General features: G+C 40.4%; 1 protein-coding gene across 1 annotated transcript; it reads right to left on the bottom strand.

Annotated features, from left to right (window-relative positions):
* Positions 1-68: 68 nt before the first annotated feature.
* GFPT2 (glutamine--fructose-6-phosphate transaminase 2) lies at positions 69-25885 on the bottom strand. The gene is made up of 19 exons (XM_073355414.1): positions 25822-25885; positions 15805-15912; positions 14970-15068; positions 13898-14023; positions 12281-12339; positions 11664-11798; positions 10600-10661; positions 8117-8196; positions 7535-7652; positions 6927-7090; positions 6254-6349; positions 6030-6127; positions 5512-5632; positions 4962-5119; positions 4718-4832; positions 3877-4004; positions 2953-3120; positions 2362-2523; positions 69-997 (listed from the first exon to the last, which is right to left on the bottom strand). The coding sequence occupies exons 1-19, from the start codon at positions 25826-25828 to the stop codon at positions 953-955; spliced, it is 2049 nt and encodes a 682-aa protein (XP_073211515.1). The 5' UTR covers positions 25829-25885; the 3' UTR covers positions 69-952.
* Positions 25886-26426: the final 541 nt, after the last annotated feature.

Raw genomic sequence — 26426 nt, 5'->3', positions numbered from 1 at the left:
CTCATTTCTTTCATCACCAGTTTGGAATGGGCAGGAATCAGGTAAAAAGACTACACACACACGAAGAGTTTACATTCTCTATTTTCTTTAATTGCATAGGAATTTGATTGTACAATCTTTTAACAGAAGCATTGTAACCCACTTGAAAATACCCAGTTCCCTTATTTTGTTGCACAGTACATTCCATGCAGATGAAGTTGGGACTGCACATGAATCAAACTGTTGATCTGGTTTAGGTGAACTTTTAGTAGAATAAATCTGAAGTCTTAAGGAGTCTCTTTGGGAATTTTCAGCCACAGCAGAGGGGTGGGAAAAAGAGGATTAACAGAAATATTAGGTGCAGTGGAAAGTGTCCAGAAAAGCTAGGAGAAAAAAAGAAAGGTGAGGAAAGGAAACCCTCAAAGGCCACAGATTTCCAGTTCAAAGATAAAAAATTTTAGAAAGTGACTCTGTACACAAAATTAATAAATGTTAAATGCCCAGAATTTACATTCTGGGCATTACCAATGCTACAGATAAGCAACATAGGAAAAAAAATAATTTAAAAAGCTATACAATTGTACTTATAAATATTTAGTCTTTAAAACTAGTTAAGTAGTGTTGGCCAAAAATATTCACAGTTACTCTGACCAGAGCTGTATATATTATATATATTGCACAGTAGTAAAAAAGTTCATTCATTATACCTGTGTAAACAATTATTTTTCTCTTCTTCTTTGGCAATTTTTAGGATTTAGAGGAACAACATTTGCCAGAAGCAAAAGCACTTGGGTACAAGGCACATCAAAAGCTTTTAAAACAGCATTAAAAACAAAGTTAAAAACGGTACCATTAACTGGAAAGTTTTGGGGATCATTCCACTTAACATTATGGAACTATCAATTAAAAACAGGAGTAAAATTTAGAACTTCGTGGGGAAAAACAAAAAACCCACCACACTATTGTGGGTTGTTTATTCCACAGTCACAGATTTGGCCAGATTTCTTGGAAAGTCCACCTGGAATGAACAACAGATTTTCATTATATAGTAGTTAAAGCAATCTTCTACGTTTGTTGAATTAATTCAATTTGTGTGCACACATGCATGCAACAATGAATTCTGCCACCCATCTGTCCTAACACCAGTGAATTCACAAGAATATTAATTCAAAAAGTTTGAGATTTTAAATCCACAAAAAAGGTCAAAAGCTGCCTTATAATCCATCCCTCCTTGAATATATGGATTACTATGATACTGGGGTGGGAAAACTTTTTGGGCCGAGGGCCACATCTGGGTGGGGAAATTGCATGCAGGGCAAGGGGTTGGGGGTGCAGGAGGCAGTGTGCAGGAACAGGCTCAGGGCAAGGGATTGGGGCAGAGGAGGGGAGCAGGGTGTATGAGGGGGGCTCAGGGCAGGGGTGCAGGAGGGGTGCAGACTGTGGGAGGGAGCTCAGGACAGGGAGTTGGGATGCAGGAGGGGTGCGAGGTGCAGGCAGGGGGCTCAGGGCAGGTGGTTGGGGGCAGGAGAGGTTTGGGCACCAACCCAGCGCCACTTACCTAAAGTGGCTCTGGGGTGGCGGTGGCGTGCACCAGGGCCAGGGCAGGCTCCCTGCCTGCCTGCGCTGGCCGCACGCTGTGCCGCTCTGGTCCGAGAAGCGGCCAGTATCACGACCCTGCGCAGCCCTGGGATGGGACGCACAGGGCTTCACGCACTGCCCTTGCCACGCCTCCAGGTACCTCCCCGAAGCTCCCATTGGCCATGGTTCCCTGTTCCCAGCCAATGGGAGCTGTGGGGGGCAGTGCCTGGAGGCAAGGCCAATGCACTCAGCCCTCTGCCGCAGGACCGCAGGGACGTGGTGCCGGACGCTTCTAAGAGCGGTGCGGGGCCTGCGGCACCACGGGGGGCAGTCCTGCAGGCCGGATCCATACCTCTGAGGGGCCAGATCTGTCCCGTAGTTTGCCCACCCCTGCTATGATAAAACACCTTGTCATATAATAAAATTTAAGACAGGCATTGGAACAGACTCTCCAAGAATGGTCACCATTCAGAGGTCCATATTCTTAGTAAATTTTATGAAAGTGTATCACACATGCTCCTTGAATAAATTTCACTTAACCTGGAAGTATTTCCTGAAAATAAATTGCAGACTTCTGTCTAATGACAGATCATTTGCTCAATTTCACTCTAGAAAAATCGATTTTTTATACTCTAGTTAAAAGCAGCTTAAGTTAGAATTTCAGTACAAACCCCCTATCTTGACTAACAGCACAGTTATTCCCTTGTTAAAATACATTAAGTATTCCCCTCTCTTTAGGCTGGTTGGAGGAAGTTCACAAGCACGTTTCTCTAACTGCAGTACCTAAATATAGAAGACACTTACATCATATCCTCGAAGAACAGCCAGGTGGAATGAAAGCAGCTGTAGGGGAATAACACTCAAGACTCCTTGGAGACAGTCAACTGTGTGTGGGAGCTCAATAGTTTTGTATGCAAATTTTGAACTTTCAGTATCTTCTCTAGAAGACAGAATAATTGGGCGACCCTATAAATAAAATGTAATAATGAAGAGTGGTGACATACAACAACTTTTTTGGGGAGTATGTTGCTGGTTTCTGAAATACCTATAGTATATTTTGAAAGCATTACTCAAACATATGGAAAGAAAAATGTCAATGCAGGTTTATTTTATAGGAAACTAGGTGCTTGTTTACATGGTGGTATTTTTAATTTAATCTCAATTTTAACTTTAGCACCATATACAGCTTTATTATTATTCCAACTGCATTTTTACAAGTCACTCTTCACCACTGGTGTCAACTTTTAATGTTATATTATAATAGATGGTAAATGCATCTGATTTGATGATTAGACAAAACCACCATCACATTCTGTTTCTGAAGTGTGATCAGTAGTATCATATTTCAACATGCAGAACATCTCTCCATATGATAGTGCTCACTAGACAGCTTACCTGTCGAGCAATGACCTGTTGCAGTGCATTCTGGCACTTGGTGAAGCAGGGATCCTTCATAATTACCATGATAACAGGCATATGTTTATCTACAAGAGCCAGTGGTCCATGCTTTAATTCACCCGCCAGGATACCTTCGGAGTGCATGTACGTTATCTCCTTGATTTTCTAGAAAGCAAATGTCAGAGCATTAAGGGCAAAACAGGTAAGAACCTCAGAGAGCAAAAACAGATACAAACGTGAATGTTACCTTATTTCCATGTTTAAACAGCTAACAGGTTAATTCTAACATGCTCTTTTCAGAAATGGATTTATTTCATCTTAAGACAAACTAATTCCCAAACTTATTTTTGGCAAAATTATCTTAATTTCAGTTCTATAAAAGTGGTGTAGTCATTTCATGAGTTATGTCTGACAGAAATCAATGGGAGTCTTTGATTGGGGCAAAAAAATAGCCAGATGGGGTAGGAGTGACTAGGTATAGTCAAAGAAATTTGCAACACAGATTGAGACATGTTAAAAATGGCCAGAGTTACAGACAGTTCTCAGGTTTATATCTGAGAATCAGTCAAGTCTTCAGAGAATGGTGATCATTTCTGACCAGACATACTGTATCATCTGATAGTCCTAGTGAGAGAGGTTTACTGCGAAGATGGTGCAGCATAAAAGGTTCACACATTTTTTCTCCTTAGCCATATATGTTTTTTGGAATTTTTTAAAAATCACTATACATTATATTTGCCGGTATACAGTACATTTGCAGATGGAGCAAAAAAGCAATGGGAAGGGGAGTGAAAGAATTAAAAGTTGATCGCTGAAGTAACTGGTACAGTTAATTCTAATCCAAAAATGTAATTACAGGAAAAAGAAGAAAGCTATATTATATATGTAAATAGGACCTTACGTTTTCAAAAGCATACCCACCAATGCTCCTTCCAGGCAAGTTGCATAGTTATAGCCACGACCCATAACCAAGAGCGATCTCTGTTTGTACAATTCAAGGGCCAAGTCATGTATTTTCTCATCCAAAGACAAGACTTCTTTAATCATCTCTATCAGATAATATAACAAAAGAGAATGTAGCATGAATGCCATTATTCCATGTTTATTAGCTTGACAGTATTTCAATCTGTTTCAATGAAGCAGTAACAGTGGACTCAATTACAGGAATTTAAAAACTTATTTACAAAACTGCAAAGTTATGAAGGCTGGACAGAGACTACTGGATTCTAAAAGTTCCTATTTGATCTAGTTTCCACATGATCCATTTAGTATTTTTAAATATACTTTTATAATTCTCTCCGGAACTTGTTTTGTATAAGCTTGATTTATTTCAGCAATGATTTAAATTGAATAGTAAATACTCTAAATTACTTTAAAAGGAACCTATATCCGAAAAAACATTCACTATAATTTACATTAAGAGTAAGACATTTCTCGGTTTTCCAATTTATTTACTTGGTGTCCATTTATATGACAGCTCTGAGTATAAGTCACAGTTTTCAGACTTTTACAACTATCAGTTTTCCTTATTATGCATACCTTTCATGAAGCCATAGGAAAGAGAAACATTGTAAGTTGTAATGTGATTTTAAAAAGACAGGTAGCAGGAGGAAGGATTATACAGAGACAGATGTACTACTTAAAATCAAGTAAATATCACCACTTTACTTCAAAGAATTGTATTCCAGAATGAGGGAAAATCTCAGTGCACTAATAAGCTCTAATACTTGGAATAGTAAAAAAGTATGAACTTCAAATATACCAGGTAATGTTTGCAGCCCACTGATGATCTCCTGTCTCCTACTCTGCAAAGAAATTCTGTCTTCAGACATCATGAGGCCAAACATTACAAGAGAGATGAACTGGCTGGTGTAAGCCTATAGACAAAAACACAATGTTACTAGACTTGACTGCAAATGCAACCTAAATCTTAACTACCGATATATTAACATTTTGATGGGATTTCCCAGAGGAAAGGTATAAAAAGCCACAGTAAATAGAGTTACCTTTGTGCTTGCCACACCTATTTCAGGGCCTGCATTGATATGTACACCACAGTCAGTCTCCCTGGATATTGAGCTTCCCACAGTGTTTGTAATGCCAACTGTTAGAGCCCGACGATCCTTACAATACCGCAAGGCCATAAGCGTATCTGCAGTTTCACCTACAGAACAAGCAGTTTGACATTTAAATTTAAACACAGAACAGCAAGAGCACCGGGAAACTTTAAATCTGTCATACTCAAGGTTACTTCAGGCTCTAACCAATTGAATCCAGTTGTGCACAACAGAAAATGTTTGTAAACATGACTGAAAACATTTACACTGAAACCTCATTTCAGCATTATTCACAAGCTGTTTCTACTTTTGATTCATGCCACTGATTTGAAAAGCAAGATTTGCATCCAATAGAGAGTTCGGATACCTTTAATTATTCTCCTCCCTTGTTTTACTTCAAATTAAGACATTCAGACAGAAATAAGTTTTATTTATTGGATTTTTTATACTTTGCTACATGCCTCCATTCAGATAGGGATGAACGGTCAAGGCAACTCACCTGACTGACTTATAAAAAAGGACACATCATCCCTGAACACAGGCGTGTTTCTATCCAGGAAGTCACTAGCAAGTTCCACCATCACAGGCAGCTCTGTCAACTCTTCCAACACTTGTCGGGTCTATAGTCAGTAAGCACAGGACACTTTTTAATACTGCCATCCACATCAATACTTTATAGTTTAAGAGTGGGAGAGGGGAGACAAGGATGAGTATATTTACAAAACTTATTAAGATAAAGGTTTTATTTATTCCTGTTATAGAAGATAGGGCAGCTGTAATTACTGATCAGTTTCAATCAGTAGCATCAAGGAGCAGAAAGTTTAATTTCTGGTATGGTAGATCATAGTAAATCTGTGTTAAAACAAAAGTGTTTAACACTAAGTGTTAGGTGCAGAGGAAAGGGGAAAGAAAGCTACATATATTGTCAGACTCCCATACCAAGGGCTTAAGAAAGAAAGCCGTTCTCTAAACCACAAAGAGAAGTATTCCATCTATTTTAGAGCAGGTTGAACGTACAGCTACTGCAGCATGATAGCTGGTCCCACAGCCAATAATGATCAGTCGGCGGCATCTTCGGATTTCTTTCAAGTGGTCCTTCAGACCACCCAACAGAACTGTAGTCACCCCCAACAAAAAGAAAAAAGTATACTTCAGCAAGGGATTTTATTATTAAGCCAATGTGTTAAAAATGTTTGTTATAAGCCAACAAAAAACTTTAATAATTAAATATTCCAAGCTACCTGATTTGGTCTCAAAATTCACCCTGCCTCTCATGGTATTGACAACAGATTCTGGTTGTTCAAAGATTTCCTTCTGCATGAATGCACTGAAGTTACCTGTTTAGACGAACACAAAGGTTTCAGTTGTTTTTGTTATTTCAGTTATGGAGTCAACTTTTAGGATGACCTGTAGAAGCATGCTGGTTTGGATAAAGCGTTAATGTAACATCTCACCAGTTGTGCCTGGATGGAGATTTAGGGATAGAGCAGGGAAGAAGAGTAGGCTATTTGCTCCATTTAACGGGATTAGTTTTCCCTAAAAAGGACAATCTAATAACTGTGTTTTGGAGGAAGTTGTAAACAGAAATAGTTTCTTTGTAATCAAAGTTCTGATGTGTTGTGTTATAGCTTTGTCAGATCAGTCCAGGCTTATGAGTACTGAACACATTAAAAACTAAACAAAAAAACTACATAGGGCACAAATTTAATGTCATAATCTACAGGGGCAGGTAGTACCATGCACTCTCTATCCTCCCTTTGTTCAGATGTCCTGGGATTGCCAGCTTCCAGGAAGGACTTTAAAGTCATTATATGATCAGATGGCAATTTTCTTGGGGTATAAATCCCCCACACTCCAATATCAGGAAGACTATCCACCTTTGAATAGGCTATATTTGTAAATGTTCCAACTTACCTTTCATGATTTGCTGCAATTCCATCTGCAAAGTCTGGATTGCTCGAGAGGGGTCATCACTAGCCGAACGTTTTAGCCGATGGATAGAAAGTTTCCCATCAGCCACTGCTGCAATGTCATCATCTTCTAGGAAAATTACTCTGTTGGTGTGTTCAATGATAGCACTACAGAAAGACAGGCCAACAGAGAAGAGACAGATTTATATTTGGAACAGTATTTCAGCGGGCAGCAGAAGTAGGATTCAAAAACAAAGCTACCCTCCATTCTAGCTACACATACATTGCTGGTAGTTGTGGCTTAAACTCGCTTTGACTACTTGCATTAGATATATTTTACATCAGAGGCAGAAAGGCTAGAGATTGGCAAGCATCACTAGCATACAGCTCAAAAACTGGTGGTGGTCTATTAAAAGCTCTTTCCTACCTATGGTACAAGTTTTCCCATCCTTATCAAATAAGTAGACTAGTTTCCAGTTGGGCTTCCCAAATCTCCATGATAGAACAGCCTACCTCCAAATCACAAAAAAGCAGCAGAGAACCAACAGATAAGGTGTCAAAAACTGACTGTCACTGCTACAGGGCAAACCAAAAAATACAAGAGCTCGTTACCTTGCATCAGAAGCGAAGAAAAATTCTACTGCTTTATCTCCAATAGCATGAAGGCAGGTAGAACTATCCAGTCTTTTCATTTGGGTCTTGCATATGTTCTTCACATTCTCAATGTTGCCTAGTGATTAAATAAAATCAGACACGTCCAACATATAGACCAATCTGAAATGCAGAACCCAACCAGTTTGAAATAGGTTGTGAACTACACAACTCAAGATATCACAAAAAAGCAATGATCACCATTTCTAAGAGGAAACCTGCATTTCTTAGAATTTTGAGTTGAATACTCTAAATGTGTAATGTAGGACCATGCATTTTGTTCAGACTACCTGGTAGCAAGGAGATACACTGCATTTAAGTAACCCCACTCTCAAATGGACATTAAACAGTAATACAAAATTGGGTATTTTCAGGTAAGAACTCACTTTGAGCATCTTTTGATTGTTTTAAAGTACAGAAGTTAACCTCTTCTCTTCGAAAGGACTTAATGTGACTTAAAATTAATTTATGTTTAAAAGAAAATCCTGCTCTGTATTTGTTACATATCTTGAAAAACAAACAGATAAGCTAGTTATAACTTACATGTCCTATACAAGATAGGAATCTGTTCAGTGGAAAGCTTGTATTTGCTGCGAACTCCAATGAGCAGAGGACTCCCTCGCCTGTGAATGCAACAATGAGCAAGTTAGCTAGAAAATCCTTTATACAGAGTAGGTTCACTGATTAAACAGACATCTGCAGAGTTGAAAGGCCATACCCCTTCCTATTCCATAGGGAGGCAGATGTTCCAACCCCACTCTTGTGGCATGATATATTGGGAATAATTCAACTGTAACCCAGTTTCCCCACCTACAACCACCCCTCTTATGGGAAGGCATGTTATAACCTTAGATGGTTACATCCCCAGGCTGCCAGTGCAGCAGCTATGGCTGCTGCTGGTGCAGTATCTCATGCCTAGGGCTTGCTCTGCCCTACAGGTCCCGCCCCCCACCCTCCTTCCTGCAGCTGCTGAGTGCCAAGCGCTGCTGGAAAGGGAGATTGCCCTCAGTATATCATCTAGGCTGCTCTCCTCCACAGCACATACGGAAATGTATATGAGTGAATCTTTAAAGCAGTAGTCGGATCCCTTTATACTACACACTTAAAAAAACTCTTCTTTTCTACATACAAAGTTACTGCTGTCTCATTTCAGAGGCAGAGAAGTGTAAACCCAATAATCACTGTATAACTAGGGATTTGTTTTGCCTTTCTTCCTCTCAAACTCAGGACCCTAATTACTGTGCCTATGGACTTGTGTGATGTTAGGAGGCAAGGCAAAATTCTATCACTTTTTTGAGCCAGATGGCTCATACACCACATTAAGTCACTAGAATATGCTTTAAACCAGTCAATTTTTTTTAACTTCAATTAAAAAGAGTCAGCATACAGATCCACAAGGTTTAAAGAGCTGTTCTCAAATTAAAAACAACTACGTTGAGTTCCTCATAATTTTAAAAATTCCCTACATATTACTGTGAACACCCAGTTTCAGAGAACACTAAAATAAGGAATTCAGATAAACACTGGCATGGAAAATTCTGCTTGCCATCACAGTTATAGGATTTTGCTTATGTGTTCCAAAACATAGAGGAGACTTTTACATTAGTTTTTTCATCTCCATGCCTATAGCAAAAGGAATGCCACTGCTTCTGTTGACTACATAGCTGTACTGTAAAAAGCCGTCTGAGACAAGTGAGGTAACAGTTGTGTAAAACATGAATTACCATCTTGTAAATTGCTTGCCTTTGCTTTTTCCTGAAAGTTGCTTTTCCACTCAGAAATAGCAGAGTTTGTAAACACTATCATGAGTTTTGTCTCTTGGACTAGAGCTAGAGATCAGTGTTTGTGTAACATTTTAGCTCAATGGCTTCTAGCCAGCTTGAATGAATATATTATTCACAGTATTTCTTCAGAATGAAGGAAGAGTGCACAAGCCCTTTCTCCTTTTTGGGTCTGTTATAAACAGTAAAGCAAGTATACCCATTAAAAGCACTTTGGATACAGAAGGTAAACGGAGCTTTTCAAATGACACTCTACAGCAGTGATGGGCAACCTGCGGCCCATCAGGGTAATCTGATTGCGGGCTGCAAAACATTTTGCTGATATTGACCGTCCGTAGGCATGGCCCCCCACAGCTCCCAGTGGCTGTGGTTCACCGTTCCTGGCCAATGGGATCTGTGGGAAGCGGCGGACAGCACGTCCCTGCGGCCCCTTGCTTCCTGCAGCTCCCATTGGCCAGGAATGGTAAACTGCAGCCACTGGGAGCTGTGGGGGGCCATGCCTGCGAACGGTCAACGTCAGCAAAATGTCTCGCAGCCCGCAATCAGATTACCCTGATGGGCCGCAGGTGGCCCACCGGCCACAGGTGGCCCACCACTGTTCTACAGCATACCTAGGAAATTCCACACCTATAGCCCTTCCTATGTGGTATGTCTGCCTTAGTAAGTTCTTCTCTTGATACAATATATCAATTCCCTATAAAATAACCGAGTTACGTGCATCAAGAATAAGTCTGGTTTGTCAAGTTCTGATGGCTTTTCAGTTGTGTTTACAAAATGCTAATTCACGTTTTACACAATTATTACCTCAACAATCAAGGCTGCCTTTATAACAGAGACTTTCAAAATGAAACTCATGAAACAATTTAATCCTTTAGAATTCTGTAGTTTTAGAAAGTATGAATAGTTCATGATCTCTAAAATCGATTATATTTAATGGTCAATTAAAGAAGTGTTCAGAGGGAATTTGAGTTGCAGTTTGCAACCATTATCTATCTCAGCTCAAGAACATACAGGATGTTATGTACAGATGCAGTATTTTCATCATAATATTAGTCAAGTTTCCTTATTTCATTTTTTTCTAACTCTGTTTTCAAATTGCGTTTGGTTGAACGCTTATAGTTACTTAGAAAATAAAATGGCTAAATACGGAAATGATTGTTCCCATATTTTACTGATCAGAGATTTTATATTACAGACCACCACGAATGAAGAAAATGGGTTTTTAAAAAATGGATTTTTGCTAACCTGGTGGCAACAGCTTCACCTGGGTAATGGATGCTCTTGAAAACCAATGCAAAAGCACCTTCCTGGAAACCATACAAACAAATGATTAAAAAAGGGAAAATCCCCCCCCAAAAGTTACATGAATGAGTCACATTCTGCACTAATCTGGGCCCCTCTCTTCCTGAGGAGCCTCTTGGGTCTAGCTCATTAGGTTATCTGGAGTCTTTTCCTGAAGTCCGATTGCCCCCTTGAAAGGGTCGGCCAGGAAGTAATGGAATAAATGCAAGGCAGACAAACATGCACTCTACAAACTGCCAGAAAGATTAGAAAAAGAGAACTCTCCCTCTCCTCCCACCCCAAGCCAGACACACAAAAGACTGCCAATTCTCTTCATGAGCAACTTTAAGAGTCAATGAAAACTGACAGCTGTAGATTTTCAGTAAGATTTAGAAATGTAATACAAATTTGTTATGCATTACAGGATGTACATGGGATGATTCCCAAGTTTGTAGGCCAAAGTTCAGGTCCTACTACTTCTTAGTTTCCTTACTGTCAAGTGCAAGTATGGGGCTCCAAGACACCACACTCAGAAGCAGCCTTTTATAAGAATGTTTGTTAGAGACCTTTGAAGTTGAAAAGTACCATACTGTGCAAGAGCAAACTCCTGCCCCATGTTACCAAGACTATCTCCAGACTCTCACATACAGGGACAATATAAAATAGGCGGGGTGCAGAACTGCTCAAAAGCAAAATCTGCAGAAGGGGTGGGCAGTCTATGCAGATGGATTCACCAGTCCCCTAACTAGCTCTGTGTTTTAAACATAAAGCAGTCTAGCAAAAAGCAGCAACACGCCCCTTACTGCTTTAAAATACTGCTAACGAAGTTTGAGATTTACCAAGTTTTTCAAGCTTCCAATGTTTTAATCTAATTACTTGCTCTATAAAAACCACTAAAAAGTTTTTTAAAAAGTTATTTGCAGCATCTTTTAATTAATTCTGTGGGATTCAATAAATTCATGAAGAATATTCGAATAGCACCATAAGCAGTCCCCCTTCACACAGAAAGATGGAATTTCCACACTTACCAGTTGTTGAATAACTCTCTCTACCAAGGCTGAAAAGCTGATATCTTCAGTCTCTCTGTTATCATACATGTATTTGACCAGCTTTGGGATGGTTTCAGTGTCAGTTTCAGATTCAAACTCATAGCCTTTGGTCTCCTGCAATGTTATATATTGAAGGCAAGGTAAGTGTTTTCTTCCTCAGACAGGAACTCAACAAGTGCCTTTAACTGGTGTGTCTCACCAGAAAGATACATATTTCAAACAGAGGATCACATTGGGCTGGTATATATTTATCACTGAACGAAGTGTAAGGATATAACAAAACAGAATAGCATTATTTTCAAAGGAATATTTAGATGAGAGACTTTAGGTAACTATAACAGTGCAGGGTAGAACATGAGCAACAATGTGCGAAGAGGTTTGCAGACAATACCAGTCATGCCATGTAAAGGGCCAGAAATGCACTGCATTGTATCTGTTCCTGGGTGTCCTTATTAGGCAGCTTCCATTATAATACAGTTTTTAAATGAAATACTGCATGCACATTGTAATTCGCATTATGCAGATGCCAGGAGACATGTGTACGTGTTTGCTTGTATTTTCTAGTTTTATAATTATTCAAGTTGTCATAAACGTACCAGAAATTTCCTCAGGTCCTTATAGTTTGTGATGATTCCATTATGGATAACTACAAACTCTGAAGGGAAGATTCAAATTAAAAAACGAATGTGAAACTCCATACACACAAAATTAAAGTCAGAAGCTTAAAGCCACAAAATACATTAGTTACTTCCAGAGCTTTAAGATCAAGATTTATCGCGGAACCCACAGAGTGAACTACAAAATCCTAGGAGTTCTGTTTTTTAAAATACAACCTCATAGGACTTACGTATCAAGATAGTTATACAGCCCTCACCACCACAGTAGTACTGAAGCACTTCCCAGAATAGAAACTGTAAATCTCTTTTCCCCCCTCTTCCCAGCCAGCCAATGGGAGAAACAGCTTGATTGGTTTATAAGGGGAAGAGAAGAGTGTGATCTTCTTTTTCAAAAAGAAGTCTGTTGCCCTCTTTAAAGAGATCACACTCAATTTCTGAGATTAAATATTGCAACTAGATATTAATATTAACAGTAATCTTTATTAACTTTAGTTTATTATAGACAGTGTTTTGTTAGATATTAACAATTATGTTAAATAGAATATATGAATTTAGCCAGATCAAGCAATGATTAAACCCCTTGTAAACCAATTAAAAATTCACCACCCAAAAATCATTACATTTGTAAGAGACAACAGGCCATTCGGAAACTGTAGTCTCAATCAAAGAATGTGTTAGTGCAGCTGGACACTTCAAACAATAAAACAGCTAAGTTTCATTGTTTGGATAGAAGTTTTCAAATAGGGTAACTCCATTTTCACTCCTGGGGGTGACTGACAGTAAGGGAAGATTTAAAAATAAAGAAATTTCTTTAAAAATAAAAACTATTATGAGCCAAATTTTCAAAAGAATTCAGTTCCCACAATAAGTAGCAAGGTTTTTAAACAGAGATTAGTATGCTGGGGGCTGAGTACTTTTGAACATTTGGCCCATCAACACAGCTACCACCTCTTGCAAAGGTGGATTAACTATGCTAAGGGAAGATGCTCTCCCCACTGGTGTAGCAGCATCTCCACTGAAGTGCTAGGGCAATGCAGCTGTGCCTGTGGAGTGTTTTAAGTGTAGATCTGCCCTTAGAATTTCTAGCCAATCAGGATTCAGACATAATAGATTGCTCAAACTTCATTACGAAAATTTCTAAGCATTTTACAGCCCCCAACAGGCTAAATTCATCCTCAATCTAATCCCTTCGAAATGCAATTACACCAACGATGACTTTGACGCGATAAGATGTATTTCTATATTGTGTCCGAGTAGATGGCTAGTTGTACTGAAAATTTTGATACACACAAATATTTATTGGTAGAACAATTTATACCCTTAGTGATTTAATTGCACTTGTTTCTCAAGCATGACACAAATTTCACTTAAGACTATTAGATGCAGGGATGTTTTATTTGAGCAATTACTGCTTTGCCAAATTCAGAAAAATCCACAAAATTGTTCGCTGAAATTTCTGTTTGACAAGGTAACTGAGTTCAGACTATCTGAAATTTACACACATAAATCAGTTTTACAGTAATCCACTGTATTCTGAAGTCTTTGGTGACATTTCAAATTCAAATAGGATTCCAGATTGGTACAGAGAATACCTACCATTCCTTTTATCTGATCTCTGAGGGTGACTATTCACTGCATTGGGCACTCCATGGGTTGCCCAGCGAGTGTGAGCAATTCCAAAATGTGTTTCAAAATCTGCCTTTAAGTCCATGCCATCTTGTTCTATAGAGAGGGAAATCAGTTCACTAACAGCTTTAAATTGAATCTTAAAATCACACAAACCGCAAGATTAACAGAATTTGGTCCCCCAACGTTTTTACATTTCAGTAGATTAAAAAGCAGTTAGAAGATGGCAAAAAAACCTTAAGTATTTACTTTCATGACACTAAACTTTGGGTGGTTCAAGTTATTGTGATTAAAACCTTTATTTGCTAATGCTGAACCATTTTCAACCAATTCTAACAGTTATGCACGAAGCCAAAAGTTCACATTACTATAAGATACAATGCAGATATATTGAAACGTGACTTCTGCTTTTCATAGATGGAAGTGGAACATGGACAGAACCCGGTCATCAGCAGGAGGGATCAAACCAGGGACCTCTGGAGCTTAGTGCATGAGCCTCTAATGCCTGAGCTAAAGGTCAACTGGCTGTTAGCTAGAGCAATCAGTGTCTCTCTCTCCAACTCTCTCTCAGTGGTGTCAACCCCACTAGATGGGGCAGAACTCCACACCCAGAGGGTGTGTGGGTTACAGAAGCGTTCTATAAAACTGATGCTGTGAAGACAGCCAGTTGCTTTAGTGCTAATAAGAGCTTCTGTTGTACAACAGTCCATGTTCTGCCATTCCTGCTGCAGAATGTCCATTAAGTATATGACTGCTTGCAAGAGGAAGCTCATATTTCAAGGAGCATGGTAGCCACCCAAAAATGAAGAGTGGACTGAGGCTTCCATCACTTTAACAAGAAGAATGCTGCTTTACACTTGGAGCATGAAGACGGATTTACTTTGTGACAGCCAGTGTGGCTGATCACAGACCACTCACTCCAATCTAATGCCTGTTATACAATGCAGCGATCAGCGGTAATGTTTTCACACGAGTGAGGTCTAAGGTGATATCTGCATACCAGCAATACATACAAAGCCAACATACGAATTTTTAAACTTACTGTGTAACTCCTCATCTAGTGCCTTCACTTTTCCTCTTTTCTTGATTAGTCTGATGTACCTTTCTTTATCTTCGTTATTATTTCCATCAATGGCAACACCTAGAATTCAGAAGACCTATCTGTGAGTGTCAGTTACTTAAGAAATGAATTTAACTAGATGATCATGATGTTCCCTTCTAGCCTTAAAGTCTGAGTCTATAAGAAATGTCCAACCTGAGATGAGACTGACATGCACATGCAAAGGCATGGCTCTACTTCAAAATTAGCCTCCAAAGAGAAACTCTTGAAGTCTATTACTGGACTCCTGTAGATTAGATTAGGGCAATTCCTGTCTCCCCAGTTCAGGCAAAATTCCCACTGAAGTCAACAGGACTTTTGCCTAAGTAAGGACCCCCAGCTAGATTTTGCCTAGTGACATTAAAAAGTTATATGTCATTTTAATAAGCCTCCTTGATTCCTGCCCCCCCTCCAACAAGACACATGCTACCCCAACCCAAAAAAAGCCCCAAACCCAACCCTATAGTGTGTAGACAGTGTTCCCTTATCCTGTTTGCTTTGATTACATGATCTACACCTCAATTATAGGTGAACACCTGGTTAAATCAAGTGTTCAGCCCTTGAAGTCCTAAGGAAAGTTGAAGATGAGATTAATAGTCAAGATAAATTATTTTGATCCTCTCCTGGCAATGGTATAAAATTAGCTTGAGAGAATACTGTGCAAATCAAGATGCTGAGTTCTGATTAAAAGTATTAGCCATATTATCTTAAATTTAAAGGTAAGCAGTTAGCATCATCCTGTTTACAAATGCTCACATGTACAAGTAAATTTAGATACCTGCAGAGTCATAGCCTCTGTATTCTAATCTCTGTAGCCCTTTTATCAGGGTCTCAAATATCTGCTTCCGAGTCTGAGGTACTCTGTAGTTCAGATAAGCAAAGATTCCTGTAAAACAAGGAGAGAGGAAGGGAGACAGAACAGAAAGCAAATATTTAGTTTGAATCCCTTCAGAAATTGATTTAAAATCCTTTATGGAATTCAAAACATTTATTTATTGGTAAGATTAAACAAACAAACCAACCAACCACGCATTTCCCAATAAAGTCTATATTTGGTACAGTCATTCCCAGTGGGCTTTAAAATGGGAAGAGAAATTTATCCAACCATTTTAAATGCTGCAAACCAAATACAGTGTTCATGTTCATTAAACAAGTGCACCAGTTCTAAGCAATGCTTAGCCTTTCATTCTCATCACAGTCATATCCAATTAGGAGCAGCAGCGAACATCAAAAGCTGAAAAAAGAGTCTTCCCAACACTTCATGATGATTGCAGCTGAAAATGAGAGTATTGTGATCAACTTCATATCTATAACTAAGACATCTGAATACTAAGGTACAACAAAAGGTGACATTAGTAATCAAAGTCAGGGCCCAAAATGCTTAAATAGGATAGATACTTTGAGTAGTTATCTATTTTTGAAAAGTTTCTACTTTATATGGTGTTCAATGGTCATTTTAGCAGGGGGAGAGAAGAGAAAACTAGGGAAGCAAATACAAAGGAAAGAAAAGACATCGAAAAGGAAGGACAAAAAAGTGAGGGGACAAAAGGACACCCCCCCGAAGTTCTCCCTCAACATAACCGGCTTGTCACCCGACTCTACGAAGAGTTATTAGTCCCATTTGTCATCCCACATGCTTCAGGGCTCTGGGTTACTCCGTTGAATTCTTTCCTAGGTGTCTGGCTGGTAGGTCTTGATGACATGCTCAGGGTCTAACTGATCACCATATTTGGGGTCAGGAGGAAATTTTCCCGCAGGTCAGATTGGCAGACACTCTAGGGGATTTTCACCTTCCGCTGCAGCTGTGCAGTATGGGTCACTTGCTGCTTGAAACTAGAGTCAATGATGGCTTCTCTGTAACTTGAAGTCTTTAAATCACAATTGGAGAATATCAGTAACTCAGCCAGAGGTTATGGGTCTATTACAGGAGTGGGTGGGTGAAGTGCTGTGGTGAGCAATATGCAGGAAGTCAGATTAGATGATCATGACGGACCCTTCTGACCTTAACGTCTATGAGGTCATCTTGTTCAGAGAGCAATCTGCTGTAGAAAAGAACTGAACACTCTGCTCCATAAACAGAAAGACAGAATGAGAAGAAAGTGCACAAGCTGGAATCTCTTTTCTTGAATGGGAGGGAAAGAAGAACAGGGGAATGGGACACCACTAAGACAGGAAGGAATTCTTGATGTGTCAGGTCATTTTCTGAAGGCTGAGGTGAAGCAGAGTAATAGCATAATGAGACTGAAGGATAACTGATCACTGATCACTTTAGAGGGTGCAACTATATTCAGTTTTTGGTGTGTGTGTACACGCAGGGGGGGGGGGTTGTTTGTTTTTTTAAGGAGACCTGCAAGCAAAAGACAAAACATGTATTCTTGTGACCATTTTTGTTCTAATGGTAGCCTGGAAGGTTTTGCTGTTAAAAAATGCCTTTAACATTATAAATTAGCTCCTGTCTAGTCCAGAAAACCATATCCAGACGAGAGAACTAGTGAAAGTGACATCACAGAGCTAAAGGAGTAAAAGTTGAGCTATTAAGAGACAGTTAAACTTGAAAGTATTGTTTTTATTAACAAATACAGAGCTGCAATGACTAATTAACATTTTGAATACAAGAAGCATTTGTTAATACCTTCACTCCATCAATTAAAGATATTGAGAACTCAACATCATAATTTACATATCCCAGTGGTCCTCCAAAAGCAAGGAAGTTGTAGTGAAGATATTATAGTTGAACATCTAGGGACAAATTCATTGTTGGTGTAAATCCAGCAATTTCAAAGAATTTCTACCACAGATATTACAATTAGCCTGATAGCTTTTTAATCTCACATAAACTATTGTGCTCATTAGACTGATCCAGAATAGCATATCCTCAGTAGAACAGTTCTGCACTACAGAATAGAAATCCCTCTGTTTAGTCTCTCTCACCAACAGAAGTTGGTCCAATAAAAGATATTACCTCACCCATCTTCTCTCTAATATCCTGGGACCAACACAGCAACAACAGCACTGCATATATCTGTTTAGCCTAGGCATTTCTAATATGCTCATCATATTAATATCCGGGTGGCAGTATGTGCAGAGAACATTGACACATTAGATGCTTTTAAAAAAATTTAACTGAACACATTGAAAGTGTTATTCTTAAATGGATTTCTTGGAAGTAATGTCTACAGTTTATTACATATAAAGGCTCCTTAGACTGCGGATTTTTGGACAGCTTTTTCAGACACCCAGTTCCAGTTGTTTGGTGCATGCCATCAGCCTCAAGAGCAGAATTTTTAAATACAGATTTCTTAATATCATTCCAAAACATTGTTACATGCCTCCCTTTTCAGCTCCAACCCTTCTTTCTATGCCAGATTTCACAACGTCTTTAAAGACACCTCAGGCATGTATGTTCAGTGTGGCGTCTTCGTGACTATGCAGAGCTCCAGGAAAAGCTTCCTTTGGGACGGCCTTTACAATGCTACCAGTGTGCTGTAATTGTTAAAGGCTCCTTGTTTCTAGGAAACTCTAGCTATGTTTCTACATATGTCAACTCAGAGGTTCAGAAGCCACTAGAGGCCATTACGCTGAAAGTGATAGCTGCACCTGGGTTGCCAAGGAATATATTACAAACTCTTTGGGTATAGGGAAATAATTCATTCTCAAAACCAAACCTCTCCAGTATTTTTTTGTGTTTCATAATTTATTCACTCATGTACTTTCTTCCCTGAACAGATCATCCTTTTGGCTGGATTTAAAGAGGAGTTGAGCAACATGCAATTAGACCTCACTTCATCGGATGCATACCGTGGAAACTGCAGCAGACTTTATATATACACAGAGAATATGAAACAATACCTCCTCCCACCCCCACTGTCCTGCTGGTAATAGCTTATCTAAAGTGATCATCAGGTGGGCCATTTCCAGCACAAATCCAGGTTTTCTCCCCCTCCACACAGATTCACTCTCCTGCTGGTGATAGCCCATCACTGATGATCACTTTAGATAAGCTATTACCAGCAGGACAGTGGGGTGGGAGGAGGTATTGTTTCATATTCTCTGTGTATATATAAAGTCTGCTGCAGTTTCCACGGTATGCATCCGATGAAGTGAGCTGTAGCTCACGAAAGCTTATGCTCAAATAAATTGGTTAGTCTCTAAGGTGCCACAAGTCCTCCTTTTCTTTTTGCGAATACAGACTAACACGGCTGTTACTCTGAAACATGCAATTAGACCAACATTTTAGTAAAGTGTTTTCTGAAAAGCTCGCATCCACTGGAAGCTGAACCAAATTACAGGTTTGACAAATATTTTTACTTGATATAAAGGAGACTTGTGAAACTGATCCCTCTGAAAACCATTAAAAAGTGTTAGCTAGAGGCAATTTCCAACAGAACTTGTAATAAAAAAGGCTAACACATTTTAGCTTAAGTATTATACCAAAAAAATCAAGTAAAGCCATTGAAAGTGATGGTCTCACCTCACTAGCACAATTTAAAAAAAAAAAATGAAGTGTTGTCCTTGAATATAAATCTGGGGTACAAGATAGAATTGGATATTTTATATCTAACTGCTAATGTTCAAAGTCATTCTTTTGTCTTTTGCTACAGTATTGTCCTTTGACCACAATACCATGTTGTAACTGCATCACACAGAAGATGAAGCCAGTTATAAACTGTAGTAATGACTGTAATTATCTGGTTTGATCAAGTTACTTGTAGCTGATTGTCTATTCCAGTGCAAAATGGCTTCTGTACAAACAAAACACCAAAATACTGCTCAGAAGTTTAAGAAAGAGCAGAGTTAATCTTTGCTTGAGGCCTCTCCTTAAACCCCCATCAAGAGTCTGCAGTTCTGGCTTTCTCTGGCAGACTGCATGTCATGTGTTAGAAAAAGGATTCTGAGAATTTTCTATTGAAAAACTTCACAAGAATGCTTGTAATTGCAAGATTCCACCAAGATGGGAGCAGCCTATGCTCTGAATTTGACCGAAAGTAAAGGCACTTCCCCGCCCCAAGAGATTAAAGTCCACGTTCAATAGTTGGAGCGAGTGCGTTGTTGGTGCCAGAAACTTAGCTCTGAGAGAAGAAAGTGAAATTCACTTTTAGATGGACTAGAGCTTATTTTACACTTAAAATAGCCAGTCTGCTTAAAAGAGTCAACACTTTTTACATTGCATCCTCATAGGATCGAAACATCACTTTTAAATGTGACAGATGTGGCAGAGACTCTCTCTCCTGAGTGGGTCTCTTCAGCCACATTTGCAGATGCCATAAAAACAAGCTCAGTAAATTTTTTTACCTCTCAGTGGCACCTACCCGTGGTCTCTCGAGACTGACAGATGCCTACTACTACTCTTCCTCCCTTATTTTCATGCAACAACATTGCCATTTACGTAAATGGCAATTCTGGCCAAAATTTTCCAGATTAGTCACCTGAAAAGGGTACTTAGGTTTCTATGTAGATAAATTTAGGTACTTAAATTTAAGGAACCGACATTGCAAACCTTTGGCTTGTATGTACTACCTAACCCCACCCCACACATACACAAAATCAGAGATTAGACAAGAAGGTACCACAGTGAATATTTCCAGATTTACATCATTGGAGGAGACAATAAACCTTAAGGGACTATTAATACTTTTTACAAATCTTAAAATATCTGCTGACTGTAGAGAGAATATTGAAAGTGTTCAGGTTTCACAGAGCAGCTTCAACATGCCATGTATGTGTTAAGGGGTACGTGACAGTTAATGGGGTCATACATGTTATCCTGGGCATTTTACAGATGCCTCACATCCAGAACAAGGATTCCCTGTCCTCTTCCCCCCTCCCATGGCATTTTGGGACTGAAGTTCCATTGTAAAAATTAAAAAATGTTATATTACTGAAGACATCTGGTCCACAAATGCTGGTGGTGGCAGAAGGCGGAGTGCAATTAAATCACATCATTCTCACGATACGTGACTGGTTACTCCCCTTGCTATTTCATACTGAGTCAGTTACCCCACCCCTAAATTAGAAATGTTACTAAACTGCGTTAGCAGGATTAACTCCCTTATTTCCTCAATCAATAAAGCCTGCATACCTTCGGATTAAGTCACTTCCAGTCTCTCAGTTGAATGTTTCTGACATGTCTGTTTACCTAGGGTTGTCTCTCACCTAGGTTGCTTTGTTGTTGTTTGTTTTAATTAAGGTACCTTTTAAGTTTGTTTTGATGAAAGCAACTTAAAAGTAAGTAGATGTTCGAACATCTCCTTGGACATTTTCAAAAAGACAAAGCACTGATTTCTGCTTCAGAGCATAAAAGTAAGGGAGACTCAGTAAAACTCAATTTGAGCCCAAATCTCACACCAAGAACCTTTTTAAAGTTTCATTCAAGTACAGGTAAGTAGCACACTTTTCCTTGTCCCTCAATGGACTCCTCACCTTTACCAAATTCCTCACAAATTTTGAGGAGCCTCTCTACATTAAAAAAAGTTTTCAAAAAAAAAAAAATTCCCTCTGTTGCTAAACTGCACTGCATTAGCAGCATTGAGAGCCCTAGTGTATACAGGCTGCTATCACTTTTTAAAGCATCATAGAATCTAGTTTCAGAGTAGCAGCCATGTTAGTCTGTATCCACAAAAACTAAGGAGTACTTGTGGCACCTTAGAGACGAACAAATTTATTAGAGCATAAGCTTCCGTGGGCTACAGCCCACTTCATCGGATGCATAGAATGGAACATATAGTAAGATAGATATACATATGCACAGAGGAGGTGGAAGTTGCCATACAAACTGTAAGAGGCTAATGATAATAGCTCATCTTAATTAGCCTCTTACAATTTGTATGGCAACTTCCACCTTCTCTGTACGTGTGTGTATATATGTATACACACACACACACACCTTCTTACTATATGTTCCATTCTATGCATCCGATGAAGTGGGCTGTAGCCCATGAAAGCTTATGCTCTAATAAATGTATTAGTCTCTAAGGTGCCACAAGTCCTCCTGTTCTTTTTATAGAATCTAGTCACATTCAAAGCCAGCCTAATCAACAATCTTAAAGGTCTTGCTTTCAGTAGGAAAGCAAAGGTTTGCTGTAGCATAGACATGGCCTTGGCTAATTCAATAGCTACAACAGCACAAAAAGAAAAGGAGGACTTGTGGCACCTTGGAGACTAACCAATTTATTTGAACATTTATTTGAACATAAGCTTTCGTGAGCTTCTCACGAAAGCTTATGTTCAAATAAATGTTCAAATAAATTGGTTAGTCTCTAAGGTGCCACAAGTCCTCCTTTTCTTTTTGCGAATACAGACTAACACGGCTGTTACTCTACAACAGCACAGTAGCTCTGTGGAGTTGACACTTCTTACATTGATGGAAGAGGTTTTTCTGTTGATGTAGTTATCCACCTCTCTGAGAAGTGGCCTAGGCCGATGGCAGAATTCTACTGAGTCATGTGAAAACTACTACAAACTGTCTTATCACTAGGATTTTAACTAGGGCTGTCAATTAATTGCAGTTTACTCACGCGATTTAACTAAAAAAAAAATAATTGCAATTAATCACACTGTTAAACAATAGAATACCTATTGAAATTTATTAAATTTTTTGGATTTTTTTCTACATTTTCAAATATATTTGTATTAAAAACACAGAATACAAAGTATACACTGCTCACTTTATATTATTTTTATTACAAATATTTGCACTGTAAAAATGATAAACAAAAGCAATAGTATTTTTAATTCACCTCTTAGAAGTACTGCAGTGCAATCTCTTTATCATGAAAGAGAAACTTAAAAAAACAAAATCTACATTTTTGTTTGCGTGCAGTTATGTAACACAACAAAGTAAAACTTCCAAGCCTACTAGTCCACTCAGTCCTACTTCTTGTTTAGTCAATCGCTAAGACAAACAAGTTTCAGAGTAGCAGCTGTGTTAGTCTGTATCCACAAAAAGAAAAGGAGTACTTGTGGCACCTTAGAGACTAACAAATTTATTTGAGCATAAGCTTTCGTGAGGTACAGCTCACTTCATCGGATTGTTTACATTTATGGGAGATTCTGCTGCCTTCTTCTTATTTACCATGTCACCTGAAAGTGAGAAAAGGCGTTCACATGGCACTTTTGTAGGCAGCATTGCAAAGTAGTTACATGCCAGATATGCTAAACATTCATATGCCCCTTCATGCTTTGGCCAGCATTCTAGAGGACATGCTTCCATGCTGATGTTGCCCGCTAAAAAAATAATGCGGTAATTAAATTTGTGACTGAACTCCTTGGGGGAGAACTGTATGTCTCATGTTCTGTTTTCCCTGCATTTCATGTTATAGCAGTCTCGGATGATGAGCCACCACATGTTCGTTTTAAGAATACTTTCACAGATTTGACAAAATGCAAAGAAGGTACCAATGTGAGATTTTTAAGGATAGCTACAGCACTTGACCTAAAGTTTAAGAATCTGAAGTGCCTTCCAAAAGAGGGATGAGCTGCGGAGCATGCTTTCTGAATTCTTAAAAGAGCAACACTCCGATGTGGAAACTATAGAACCCAAACCACCAAAAAAGAAAAATCAACCTTCTGCTGGTGGCAACTGACTCACATAACAAAAATCAACATGCGTCGGTCCACACTGCTATGTGTTGTTATTGAGCAGAACCCATCATCAGCACGGACGCATGTCCTCTGGAATGGTGGTTGAAGCATGAAGGGACATGTGAATCTTTACCACATCTGGCTCACAAATATCTTGCAATACCTGCTACAACAGTGCCATGCGAACGCCTATTCTCACTTTCAGGTGATATTGTAAACAAGAAGCAGGCAGCATTATCTCCTGCAAATTGTAACCAAATTTGTTTGTCTGAGCGATTGGCTTAAGTAGAACTGAGTGGACTCTTAGGCTCTAAAGTTTTACATTGTTTTGTTTTTGAATGCAGGTTGTTGGGTTTTTTTTACATAATTCTACATTTCTAAATTCAACTTTCATGATAAAGAGGTTGCACTACAGTACTTGTATTAAGTGAATTGAAAAATACTTTTGTTTTTTACAGTGCAAATATTTGTAATCAAAAATAAATAAAGTGAGCACTGTACACTTTGTATTCTGTCTTGTATTTGAATTCAATATATTTGAAAATTTAGACATCAAAAATATTTAAATAATGGTATTCTATTATTGTTTAACAGCACAATTAATCACAATTAATTTTTTTTAATCGCTTGACAGCCCTAATTTTAACTCAAGTGAAGAACACACTTTTTCCCCTAGGGAAGACACAGCCAAGTGTCAAGAGGAGACATTTGGACCTAGAGCAGTAGTTTTCACCTTTTCATTTGCAGACCCCTAAAAAATTTCAAATGGAGGTGAAGACCCCTTTGTAAATCTTAGACATGGTCTGCAGACCCCCAGAGTTAGCAGGAAAAAACCACTGATCTAGAGCAAAGATTAATAGTGGAGCCACCCAGTAACCCAAAAACAGAGAACCACTGAAGTGGACCACCTGAAGCCTGTTGTGATGAAAGATGTTTGGGGGCAAGCCAGCAAGATGGAGTTTGGGGGAGGACAATCAAACAGAAAGATACGACTGGTCCAAAAGGGAGTTAAGGATGGGAAGCATTACCTATGACAAGCACAAATGGTTAAAAGCCAGTTACACCCTCCCAGATCTATGGTTTACCAACCCCACAAAACAGATGCATCAAGAGCAGAATTCTAAAAAATAAAGAAGCCCAGAGAGAACAGTTGTGGATCAAGCCTGGATTTTCTGTATTTTTAAATAACTAGAACTCCTATTCACACTGTAGCAGGGGTTCTGGCTAATTTTAATGCTATTAAAAATAAAAAAAAGACAGGATGGGTGAGGAAATATCTTTTCTCAGACCAGCTTCCGGCAGTGAAAGAGACAAGCTGTTGAGCTCTACAGGGTTCTTCTTTGGGTCTATAAATAAATAAATTGGTTAGTCTCTAAGGTGCCACAAGTACTCCTTTTCTTTTTGCGAATACAGACTAACACGGCTGTTACTCTGAAAACTGTTCTTTGGGTCTGCGGACCGCCAAAGCTGGTCTCGTCCACTAACAGGAGCTGGTCCAATAACCGATATTCCCTCAGGCACCTGGTCTCCTGGACCAACGCAACAACCCTGCAAATTAACAATAAAGTCACTCCTGTCCCAGCAGTTGCTTGCTCCCCTGCTGTCTCCCAGGAGAAGATGTAATTAGCCCCCCCACACACAGAGTTTGTAATAGGATTACAGATAGGCTTTGTCCTCACTCCCATTTGGGGTGGCCACCAAGGACCTTGTAGCCGGCTCCCCGGCTCCGGATGGGGGGGCAAAAACATTCCCCTAGCTTGCCCCCGCACCGTAGCATTCTCCATGAAAGCAACAAGCTTTGGGGGTCGAGGGGCGAACACATGGGACTGCTGCCACCTCTGGCTCCAGCTCAGCTGGAGGGAGAAGGGGCGGTGCCAGGCTGGGTGCGAACGGGGAGGTGCGGAGGGCAGAGAAAAGCATCCGCTCGTCCCCTTGCTGGGGTGCTAGTCCCCTTGCTGGGCTGGAAAGGAGGTGCCCCCTTGGCCCCCCGGTTCAGGGGCTTTCCGCCTTCTGGGGGCCTTGAGGCCAGGGGGTGGGGGGGCTCCCGCGAACGTCGGGGCCCCTGGCAGGATGGAAGGAGATGCCCCCCCCCGTGTTTTCCGGCTTCGGAAGAAAAGCGGGGGGCGAGGGCTCCCTGCAAAGGGGGCGAGGGGGTCCCACGCCAGGCCAGAGGAGGGGAGGGAGAAGCCGGGAGCCAGGCGAGCCCGTCACTCACCGCACATGGTCCCAGCGCACCGTAACCCTCGTCCCGGGGAGGCGAGCCCGGCTGGAGCCGCGGCCCCCGCTCTTATAGCGCCGCCGGGCGGGCTCCCTCCCTGCTCATTGGCTGCGGGCAGGGCGGGGGGCTGGTCCCGGGGCCATCGCGGGCTGCGGACGCGGGACTGTCGGGCGGCGCCGGGGGCGGGGGGGGGGGGGGTCGTGCCAGGGGTACGGCGGAGCTCGCACGGCGCCTGCCCGGGCTGTGCCCACCCGGGATCCCACCCTGCGAGCAGCGGGCGCGGTGGGGACTCGCTCGGCGTCTGGAGACAGGAGAACGGGCGCCCGCTGCCCCCGGCTCCTCTTCCAACCCCGCCGGCCGCCCGGCTGGTGGCGGAGTCTTGGTGGAAAGGGGGTGGGAGAGAGGGACTCCTGGGCCTCTCCGGGGTTACCGAAAGCAGGACAAAGCCCTGTCTTGTCTAGAGCCCACAGGGCCAGGACCTGTCCCGGCTTTGAGAGATGGGCACAGACCAACCCCGCGCAGCCCCTGGGGGGTGGGGGTGTGTTTTGTTAAAATGGTACATTGTAGTAAAGGAGGACAGGGCCAGGCTGAGGCCGAAATTT

The sequence above is a fragment of the Lepidochelys kempii genome, chromosome 8 (assembly GCF_965140285.1).
Source record: "Lepidochelys kempii isolate rLepKem1 chromosome 8, rLepKem1.hap1, whole genome shotgun sequence".
Taxonomy (NCBI): domain Eukaryota; kingdom Metazoa; phylum Chordata; order Testudines; family Cheloniidae; genus Lepidochelys; species Lepidochelys kempii.
Note: the sequence above shows the minus strand (reverse complement) of the source record. Positions and strands in the feature narration are given on the sequence as shown.